Consider the following 12,119-nt stretch of genomic DNA (forward strand, 5'->3'; position numbering starts at 1 on the left):
CATAAAATATTAGAGTTTTTTACTATTGATTATGTGTTTTTATATCACGCATATAGTTTTTAGATTATATGTTATGTAAGGCCAAGACCACAGTAAGATAAGTATGGCTTTAATTCTAAGCCACTCAGTATAAATTTTATCCTCAATCTGTGTATGTCCCTTAGAGGATTGTTCTTTCTTTGAATGTTTCTCATCAAGATCCTTAAAATAATCTATCTAAACTCAATAGTGAAGATCTCAACATCGTTTCTAATTAAGATGATCATAATGTTTTCTCTCACCATGAAGCTCTTTGCAATTTCCTTTACCAAGAGGATCTCAATGTCTTCTCCCAACTATGATGATCTAAGTATATTCTCCAAATTTGTTGATCCCATCATATTCGTCAACTTTGAGGATCTTAGCATTTTCTCTAACCTTGAAGATGTCAGCATGTTCTCTAATTATGAAGTTTTTAACATCTTCTTCAACCCTGAATATCTCAATATCTTTTGATCTCAATATTTTCTTCCACCGTAAAGATCTTGACATTATCTCCTACTAAGAGGATCTTAACATCTTTTAACGTTAAAGATCTTGATGTTTTCCCACCACTTTTATGATCTAAGCGTGTTCTCCAAACTTAAAGATCTCAATATATTCTCCAAATTTAAAGATTATGACATTTTGTTTCATGTTGAAGTTCTTGAAAGCTTCTTCAATCAAGAAGAGATTAGTACCTTCTCCATCCTCGAATATCTCAACATCTTCTCTATCCTTGAAGATCTTAGCATCTTCTCCAATCAAGAATCCTAATTCCCTTCCAACCTTAAATATTTTAGTATCTTTCTTTACTAAAATGGCCTAATTCTTTTTTTATCTAACTTCAAGGATCTCAATGTCTTCTCCAAATATGAAGATCTCAGTGTCTTCTCTCAACTTTGTAGATCATGTTGTCTTATTTAATTTTGAAGATCTCAATATCTTCTCATACTTATACATTCATAACATATTTTTTAACAAACTATTCAAGCACCTTTAGCTAGCCTATGTAGCCTAATCATACTAACCTAACTAAATCTCTAGGATAATTTCTTTTAGTTAGCTTTTCTAAACCATAACATTTAGATTAGATTCTCCTATGGCTTCCCCATTGCCTCCTTAGCTCACCTCAAACATCCATTAGGTTTAATTGGATGGTTATATATTAATTAAGCTTGATATAAGGCACTTTATCCATGAGATTTCAAAAGCTTGATATAAGGCCAATATAGCAACTTAGAAATATCCTACACTTGACATGCCACCATTATCTCTCCCTTCTAAAGAAATTAGGCCTAAGAATGGCCCATTTGACATAGCTTAAATTAAGAAAGAACCAAGTACCTCTCTATAAATCTCCTTATTATCTATATTTTGCTTTCTAAAGATTCGTAAGTGATTGTGAGGCTTCCTCTATTATCCCATTTGTAATTAATATCCTCTATGTGCACCTATAATGAAGTATTACAAGCTCATAATAGTGCTTTCGTTAGTATAAAGCTTGTTAAAAAGACATGAGTAGTTTCTTTTATCAAAGATTCATCTCTTCTAAGAAAACCTCACATAACCTTTTGGATTTTAGGCACCAAATGTTATGAAAATAATGTCCATAATCATAAAATTTATAACTATGTTTAGTTATTTTATGAATGCACACTTTGTAACTAATGATATGGCCTTAGGGATAGGTTTTTCTTTATCTCCTAATGGAGATCTAGTACTCACATATAAAGAATGTTATGTTTTGTCAGACATTAAGACTCTTTTAATGAACAATTCTTATTTATTGTTGGAGGTTAAAGAAGTCCCTTAAGTCCTTCCATCAGATTAAGTTAAATCATTGTCTATGATTTAATCATATCATTAAATATCTAGGTTTCCCAATTTAATAGGATTGCTCGATCGTAGATAAAATGGTTGATATTTATTATGGATAGGGGGGTCCAGCCTAAGGATAACATAAACTACATTGTTATAGAACCATGTTGAAAGTATAATAGTCAATTTCTAACTATGAATGCTTTCAAACTTTAATAAATCATAACTTTTACTAAAGATAAAATTATTTGAAATTAATAATGCTAGGTTTTGACTTACATCATTTTCTAATGAAATTGTTAAGATTTTGATAATTCATACAAGCTTTAACTCAAACTAAAAAAGTATAAAAAAAAAACTTAATTATCCCAATAAACTTTAAAATGTGTATTAGGAGATATTAGGATATATTAAATATTGTTTAATATTTAACATCTTTATATCATACATCTATTTAAGTGATACTAAAAATTTAAAAATTATTTAAATATTTATAAAATACTTTTAAACACTTTAAAATATGTTTAAACTTAGGCTTACCCAGTTTCTATAAGGTGTTAACTTTGGTTCATTTTAAGTGTTGATTTTAACTTGTTTAGTTTACTTAGTTTACCTTAGTGATTGTAGATGATATATTAACTTATCTTAGCTTGACCTTAATATTCAAAGGCAAACTACCTATCATATTGGAATTTAATTAATATTGAGGCTTCTTATATCTCTTCCTAATAATAGCATTTTCTCACTAACATTATGATGTTTAGTATTCTTACCTTTGCATGACCTATAAATTCATAAGCAGATCACCAATCCTATTGGATCCTAATTGACCCAATATATCTCTAAACCAATATTTGGCCATAATATGTCTTAATATTCTTAAGATGTCTAGTGGTCCTACCTTAGCCTTATATTGAAATCCATAAGCAGACCACCTTACATCATTGGATTACTTAATAAACAATAATGGCATGACCCATATCACACCTTCTTACAACTTAATTTATTCGCCTAGAGTATACCCTTATACTTTTGGTGATATGCTTATAATCTAACTTGATTTATCTTCCTTAAGCCATACATCTTGCTTATTATATCCAACTTCATTCAGTGAACTATAATATTCATATTACCCGTTGCTCCTTACTTTAGATAGTCTCAAGTGATCATTTATAACCTTAGCAAATCCTAAAATGAACAAAGGATTTTTAGTCCTAATTTAAAACTCTATAATCTTTAGAATCTATAGGATTCACCTTTTTATTGTTTTCTAAGATATTATAATGGTGTCATTTCACATTAAAGTGAGATGCACATATCACTTGTAACACTCTAGAATCTAATTTTAAAAGAATTCTCTATTTATCTATTAATTAATCAACCAGAGCTTTTATGAATTAACCAACCAGAGCTTCTAATTTAAAAAGAATTATCTATTTATCTATTAATTAATCTACTAGATGCACATATCACTTGTACCACTCTAGAATCTAATTTTAAAAGATATATCTATAAATATTAATTAATCTAGAAGCAACTAAAAATTCTACATATCAAAATATAAAACTATATTCATCCCTAAAATTATGTACAAAAGCCATGAGATCAATCATTACATTCATTTCAACTTTCTAAGCTCCTCATTACAAAAGAATAGAACTAGAGAAAAAATATAGAAATAAAATAAAACATGAATTCCTGATCTCTCATCACTCTACTAAATCCTAACCACTTCCTGAAATTATAAAACAACAGAGTGAGCTAACAACTTAATTAGTAAATTATCAAAACCTACAATTGAAATTAATATAAGATAATATAAATAATATGCATGTAATCATTCAATCACTATCAGCATGAACATATAAATATAAAAGCATGTAACATTAATGAAATAATAACATGAAATATAATCAATAAACATCAGTACAACTATATATCGTAAGAATAGTAATCAGTAGCCAAGGGAACCATAATTAGTTGTCCTATTAATTTTATACCCAATAATTATAAAATAGTTTATATAGCATCTTATTACATTAGTACACCTATCATTATCATATGCATGTCATATATCGCCTATGTTATGTATGTATATCATATAAATATATATTAAATATATTTGTATCAATTTTTTCAAATACTTGTATCAGCCATAATATATGTCTTATATAAATCATGTCATATCAATTGGTTTTCATTTCTCTGGGATGAGCAAACTTAAATGCAAAATTTCTTAAATAAAATTCTAACCATTACACTAAAAGGAATATTGATGTTTAAAAGTTTAGCTTCTTTTTTACTTAAGGGTTAACCTTACTTGGGTTAACCTTACTTCAAGTTTAACCTATGGGTTAACCTTACTTCAAGTTTAATCCCAATTAGGCCTAATAGACCAATTGATTTTCTAAGCCTTCAATTGCCTTATCCAATAATTTAGTCATATTTAAGTTAGATTTAATTAAACATTGGATCACTTAATTGGTTTTCATTGTTGTCCACCAAAAGTCAACCTAAACCCCTACTAGACCTTTGAGCTCAATTAGTTTTTTTTTGACTCATTAATTGGTTAGACCTATTCCAATAGGTTCAAACTAGAAAACTATATATAGATTAATCCATATTGACAATTAAACTACCCCAAATTAAGTTAAACTCATAGCTAGCCGCTAAATTATATAGACAATAAAATAAAATTAATCAATCATAGTTAGGGGTGAAAACGAGTTAACGAGCTCGTGAGCTTGCTCGAGCTCATGAGTCGAGCTTATTGAGTCAGGAGCTCGAGTTCGAGCCAAGGCAAACTCAACCTTATTACCTGTCGGCCCGCTTGAATTGGTATGGGTTAGTAAATTTGGGTGGGCAAGTTACATAATGCGTCATGTGAGATGAGAATATAAGCTATTTTTGAAAATGAGATTATGTTATTGCTCCCTAAGTCATCTTCTCACCCACCTTCTTCTTTCTTTCAACTGTGAAACTTGTTGTCGCTCCCATTTTCACATTCATTCCTTCCCGATGTTCCCACAATCTCTTCTCAATCTTCTTTTTGGGTTCGAGACTACCATCCAAAATCATCTTTTGATCACTCTAGGCTCCATTCTTTGCAATACTCTTCGATTAAATTTTCCCCTTTCATCTCCTTTGTAGTTATTCGATTTCTTATAGAGGTGAATACAAAATTTTTAGGTAATTCTTTCAACCACCCATGCATTAACGAGTCGAGCTCTAGCCTAAGGTCTGAAAACACGAGTCGAGCTCTACCCTAAGGTTTGAAGACACAAGTCGAGTTCGAGCCACCTGAAATCTATTTTAGTTTAGCTCTAGCTTGCTAAGGCTCGAACTCGACTCGACTCAGCTCAATTTCACCCCTATTCATAGTTATTAATCATAGTAGGTTCCAATATGTTATAAATAAACTCTTTAAGCGAAATTGTTCCTTTTAAGTCCTAACTGGCCTTAGTTGACATATTTAACTTAAACATGCCATAACCATGAAATTGACAATTTTGATTGAACCCGAGCCTTACATTGAATTTCAATAAATCATCCATAGTAAACAAAGTTTGATTATCTCATCAAACCCAACTTGATCTATTGAATCATTTAGGTCATTTTGACTAATTTGACAAAAAATGGGTCAATCCAATTATTGCATTGGTTTTTACAATTGTTTACCTTAAGTGTAACTAGTGAGTCAACCCAATTAAACCAATTGGCCTCCTTGAATCCAATTGGACCCCTTTGAACCCTTAAGGCTAAAATAACCAAAATAATCAAATTGACTTAAACCAATTTGTCCAATTGAATTAAATGAGTTCATAATACACAAATTAAACTCAATTGATATTTTCTTGACTAATTGAGCTTAAATGATCTAACTTTGTTCAATAAAAAAAAATCTTTTAATTATGTTTCGTTTTGGATAGCTTTATGAAAATATAAAATACCAATTATTTTAACTTATTAAAGCTTCATTTGTGAAAACTTTATTATTGCTTTCTAAAACAACTTTTTAGTACAATTTTTTTTTGCATTAAAAATTTATATACTAAAAAAATGCTTTAGAAAGTGGCAAGAAAGCTATCCCAAATGAAACCTTAATTACTTAAACATTTCCAAAAAAAGTATCAAATTGCTTGGAGATGTTCTTTATGCTTATTGAATCCATTTGGACATTGAATTCAATTAATATTTACTATCATGCAAGTTTTGAAATTTCCAATTTGCATATTTCAATTTTAAAAAATGCTTACATGATTCATTGGAGTATGAATTATTGCTCATGCACATCAAGTTGATGATTTCAAAATCATTTCATAATTTTCATACATAATTACCTATTATTAATAATTGAATTATGGGATCTTTTAATTATTAAAAAAATATATAATTACTTGTTTGCAAGGAGGTTCAAGAGTTGAAAGAAAAGAAGAGTTTTAATTCATTTCCCCATGATTGCACTCGACGACCATCCATCATCTTACTATTGTAGCTTGACTACTAATATTCAACAATGTTGTTGGACTTTAACGGTTTGTATATGAACACTTAATTTATGTTATTCCTATAAAGAGAATTAGATAATTATTATCAATTGTATAATTATTTCTTTAAAATTATAGAGAAAAATTGATTCTTGTATCTATAATTATATGATGGATTATTATAATTTAGCCAACCTTTTCTTTTTTTTTGGATTTTTCACATAACAAAATTTATTCTCTTACAAATTTTGTCAATGCATGGTGGATCTTATTATAAAATTAGGATATTAAGCACTCTATTGACATGAATTTTCTAGCATGTAACATAGATGGATTAATCAAAACTGATAGAGTGTAAATAATTTTTAACTTTTTATTTTTAATGTAAAAAAATTGCTAAAATGATTATTTAAGACGAGCTTTTAGTGCGTACAGTTTTGCTTCTTAGCATTTTTCAACGAGAAATTACAACTATTTCCCAATTCCATATCTTATGCTTTATAATAATTTTCATCATGCAAAAAAAAAAAACTCTTAATAATGCATTGATAATTTTTTTTTAAATTTACATATATATTACAATATTTTCATGTATTTATATATCTAACACTTCAAATTTTCTATATATATATATATATCATTTTGATATCTAAATCATATTAAAAGTTATGCAAAATAAAAAAAATATATCAATGATATTTTTGATGCAATTTAATTATTTAAGTATTATATAATAAAATATTAAAAATTTAATTATTAAATACGTAAATATAAAAAAAAATATAATATATATTCAAAGAAGAGCAACAAATATTTAAAGTGCACGACTCAAGTCAACAACCATGACCCATTGGATCCATTCACGGCTCCCGCTATTCGAAGCTTGCTAAAGTTCGCTGTAATAGTTTTTCAGTTCCAGACCCTAAAGCCTGCGCTTTGCGATCGTTCGCTCTGGGTTGCTTCAACAGCCATGGTTTCAGAGCCACCGCTCCCGCCTTCCATCTCCGCGCAGCTCAAGTATCTACTTGTCCATTCTCCTCACCCATTCAGGGTACTAACATAAGCTGAGACTTCTTTTTGTCCATTACGATCGACAAGCACAAACCCTAACTTTAGATCTTATCGTATTCTTCCTCAGATCGAACAGATTTGGTCCGGTTGCAAGAATTCACGCTTCTCCGACCGCTTTACCCTCCTAGTCCCTTTTTGTCTCGACTACGTTAAATGTGAGTAAATTTCTTGTTAGCGTGGTTTCTCATTGCCATACTTCATCGCTTACTTGGGTTATGTTAACTCGCGATTTTTTGGTGTGATAGGGGATATTATATATAATGCTTTCTATCCCTTCTCGGCACCCGACATTGTCTTCTTGCTTGATGATGAAGAATTCCGACCACTTCTTCCAGTTAGTGATCGTGAGGGGGGAGCGGAAATTCAAGCCCGGTTAATGAGAAGCAGCTTGTGGGACTGGAATAGCAAAGATCCTTCCAGGCTTTTCAAGCTCGTGCATGAGATGAGGTTCTCGGTTCAAAGATCTGGGTTTACATTTTTTTTTAAAAACTGGTTTACATCTTTTTAGGTTCTTATGATTGTTTTTTTGCTATTTTCTCAAATTTTAGGGACTTGTATGTGCAATATCAGAGGAGGCGTGTGGGGGAAGTTAATGATGCCAGACTGAAGTTTGAGATAAGCACAATTCTCTCCCGGGAGGTTGGTTTAAGAGATGCTGTGTGAATTGGTGCTATAATTGGTACTTTAGGCAGTGGTTTTTGATGTTTTCAATTACAGGGTGTGATCTGCTTTATAACTTTTAATTTTTTTTCGATGTTGACTTTTCTCCACCTGTAGATCCTAAAGAGAAAGCCTAAATCTTGAAACAATTTTCTTTATCGGATAGTTCTGAAACAACTTATTGTTGTCTTTAGTTTCTTACCCTTTCCATGTTTGGAGGATCTATTTTCTTATATCTTTCCTCTTCTATTCCCATATTTTATGGCATTGGGGTGTGGTGCAGCCCATGAGATACTGGAGATTTCTAATCAAAGAACTTAAGCGCTTACTTAAAATATCTCAAATTATGACTGGCCTTTTTCTTTAAGTATCTGCCATACGTAAATTAAAACTCAGAACTTTGCTGAAGGCAAAATCATTCTAACTATCAAAATCTTGATTCTTTTGATTTAGTGGTTTTATCTTTACCAAAGTGTCCCGTTATATATCTAGACCGAAGTTTAATTATTAGAAAATCTTGAAGCGATGATCTATGGATACAAAAATTTTTTTTCTTGATAATGATAGCCATGTAGAACAGAAAAAAGGCCAGTCGGAATAAGAGGTTTATTCAAGTGATCACCATAAAGAAGATGAAAATTAGGGCATGTGGTATACTTATCTTTTATCCTTAAAAATCTAAGGATTTGTGATTTTAACGAGGTGATGACTAAAGTAACTCATGATATGGTATAAACAGCTTTATTTTTCATACTTGATTTGTGCTTCAACATAAAGAAATAGTCTTATATGAATTCAACCCATTTTGCATGCCTGTGATTAAGGTTTTTTTTTTTTTTGGTGTTGATGAATTTAAGTGCTTGATGGTCAAAATGTAGGACAAATTCATTATGTAATAGATAATATCTCTAATGTTTTAGGGATTAGATAATGACATAAAATTTCCTATCATAATTGGAGTAACGTTACTTTGCATGGTTTAAATTTTTACTAAAATAAGAAACATGATCGTCTTGACTACGCACTCCAACTATGTCGATCCTAGATGCATCAAAAGAGACTTCAAAAGGCTTGGCAAAGTCAAACAATCAAATGATATGTTAAGTGGTCATGAGGATTTTAATCTGGTCAAAGGCTTTGACTACTTTAGTATTCATACAAACTTGTTTTTTTTAAGGAGGTATGTCCTTGGGACCATGATTGCACTAAAATCTTTAATAATCTCCGATAAAATGTGGCCAATCCATAAAAACACTTAACATCATAGAATGATTTTAGTATTGGCCACTCTATTATAAATTTAATTTTAGTAGGGTCATGTTGGAGTCTATTAATTAAAATGATGAACCCTAGGAATATGAGTTTTTTTAATGGAACATTTTTTGGTTGATGTAAAGTTTTTAGCTCTTATGATTTTAAAAACAAGTTGAAGATGCCCTAAATGTAATTTTTCAACCTTGATATTGATCAAAATATCATCAAAGTATAGCACTAAAAACTTTTCTATGAATAATTTAAATACTTTAACCATCAATCTCATGAAGGTTCTAGGAGCATTGGACAAGCCAAAGAGCATAACTAACTATTCATATAGGCTCTTTGGTGTCTTAACATCAATCTTCTATTCATTATCAAGTTTTATCCTAATTTGATGATAGCCACTTTTAAGATTTATTTTAGAGAAAATGACTGGCCCAGAAATAAGATCGAGCATGTTTTCCAATCTAGGGATGAGGAGCCTATACTTAATTGTGATTTTATTTATGGCATGATTATGTATGCACATTCTCCAATATTCATCTGTTTTGGTGTGAGAAGGACTAGGACAACACAGGGACTAAAACTTTTGTATAAGAAGCCCTTCTTAAGAAGGTCATTCACTTGGCTTGCAATTATGCATATTCAGTAAATTTCATCCTATAATGGGGTAAGTTAGGCAATTATGAACCTGGGGTGAAGTTAATGGCATGCTGGATATCTCTCATTAGAGGTAGCTTATCAATTAATTCATCAGGGGTCAGATTAGAGAGCTCAAAAAAGTTATTAGAGATTACAGAGGTATTTGAGTCTTTGAAGAAGTGAGAGAGATCTCTCCTTAACATGTAAAAAGTATATAGTGTGACGTCCATGAAATTTTTTTTCTCAACCCTTTGAACCCTATATTTTCAATATGGATCATAATAAGAGGAGGTAAATTAGTCGAGAATGCTTTCAGGGCTAAGGGTGAGGGTGAAGTAGGGGGGTCAATAACTATAATCTATAGTTTGACTGTTTTCTTATGGGAAATCATAGATTTTAGGTTAGAAGAGGTTTTATGTGGGGGAAGTAAGACTTATTTCTCTTGTGGTTTTATGGGGAGCAACTTGATGGTCTTATTATTAACTTTGAATACATAAATATTTTCACGATCATTATAAATCGGGCCCTTATTATAAAGCCATAGTTGCTCTAATAGCATGTGCCCTATGTTTATGGGCAGAACATCACACCAGATCTGATTCTCATAAGTACTTACGTTAATTGAAATTAAGCATATAGAGTAACAGGTAAAAATGTGTAATTTACCCAACTTGTATGAAATGGCTCAGGTTGAGGTTCATGTTTTAGGTTTATCCAAATAAGGGAACTAGTGGAGATAGTATTCATTGTGCTTCTACCATTTATAAAAACTTTATATATCTTTTCATTACAAGTGGTTATTATTTGAGAAATGCTATGTTGAAGTCAGTTTTTTAAATTTTGTTTTGCCACTATAAGACATCTCATAGAAGTCATGAGTTCATTCAATTCAATTTTTATTTTTGAAAAGGGTCATCATCCAAAAATACCTCATAGGTATTATATTCAAGGGACTCAGTCTCATCTAAAATAGGATTTTTGCAGTACATTGGCTTTGCATGACCTTTTTTTGACATTTAAAACAAATAATATCATTAGTTATATTATGGTTGGGTTCAGGGGGAGTTTTAGGCTGGTGAGTACTAGTAAATGACAAGATATTAGTTGTTGAGGCTGATTGTCTAGTAGAAGATCTAGATGTGCAAGTTGAGTATGATAGTTTTTTAGGTTTTAAAAAGCGGATCATTTTCTTTTTTTTCTCAATTATCCGAGTAAAGTGAAAGGCATCTTTTGAAGTATAAGGACTATGTAACTCAACTTCATTCCTAATTTCATATTGGAGTCCAGTGACAAATTTATTGGCAAGTTGTCGATCAAGGTCGGTGTAGTTTGTCCATGCCAGAAGGGACTCGTAGGTATTCATATAGTTAATTACAGGCGTAGTTCCTTATTTGAGGGCTAATATTTGGTTATATAGATATTTTTCAAGAAACCTCGGATGATATTTGATTTTGAAAGTTCTTTCGGGTCAACCCAAGTCCATTGGCTTCCATCACTCCTAAGTTTTTTTTTTTTGCTATGATATTGGTCCAATATACTTTAGCATACCCTATAAGTTTTCTCTTGGCAAAGATTGTGTGCTGATAATCAAAATATTATACCAATTAAAAAATCCTCCATTAGGTCAATCGGTATAGAAATTTATTAGGGTCATGAATTTCATTAAAAGTTGTGGCTTTAATTTTTATTTGGGAAACCCTAAAATCTTGTCTAGGTTGATGTCGTTATATAGGAAGTCTTCTAAGTTTATCATCCCTAGGTTTAGGCTTAGGTGGGGTGTGGAGCCTAATTATTAAATTTTGTCATTGGTGTTGAAAAGTGGAAAACCTATTAAAGTTTTCATCAATAACATCTATTTTTTTTCTGTGGTTTTATGGATGTTGCTTACATTATTTTGAAATTCTTCAAATTGATGTAAGGTGACAATTTTAGGTGACATTTTGATATGCAATGTGTGGTGATTATTATTATTATTTTTAAATAATTAATGAGAGAAAGATGAGAGAGGGAAAAGAATACATGTGTTATCAAAGTGAAATTGAGGTTAAAAGAGAACTTCTAGGAGAAGATGATGGTACATGACCAGTTACGTCCTAAGTTCTCATCAGACAGTTTAGGTCTTTTGACAAAGTTTTATTTAGCCTTAAAAGCACTGTATTTAGT

General features: G+C 30.7%; 1 protein-coding gene across 2 annotated transcripts in view; it reads left to right on the forward strand.

The window, feature by feature from the left end:
- The first annotated feature begins 7,148 nt into the window (after positions 1-7,148).
- The window catches only part of LOC110097498 (BRISC and BRCA1-A complex member 2), a 35,207-nt gene continuing 30,236 nt past the window's right edge, over positions 7,149-12,119 (forward strand). For both annotated transcript variants that reach the window (XM_020823877.2, XM_020823879.2), the window contains exons 1-4: positions 7,149-7,377; positions 7,465-7,552; positions 7,643-7,844; positions 7,946-8,036. In XM_020823877.2, coding sequence (XP_020679536.1) covers positions 7,297-7,377; positions 7,465-7,552; positions 7,643-7,844; positions 7,946-8,036 — 462 coding nt within the window. In that variant the 5' untranslated portion in view covers positions 7,149-7,296. The remainder of the gene's footprint in view (positions 7,378-7,464; positions 7,553-7,642; positions 7,845-7,945; positions 8,037-12,119) is intronic.

This window comes from Dendrobium catenatum, unplaced genomic scaffold, assembly GCF_001605985.2.
Source record: "Dendrobium catenatum unplaced genomic scaffold, ASM160598v2 fragScaff_scaffold_743, whole genome shotgun sequence".
Taxonomy (NCBI): domain Eukaryota; kingdom Viridiplantae; phylum Streptophyta; class Magnoliopsida; order Asparagales; family Orchidaceae; genus Dendrobium; species Dendrobium catenatum.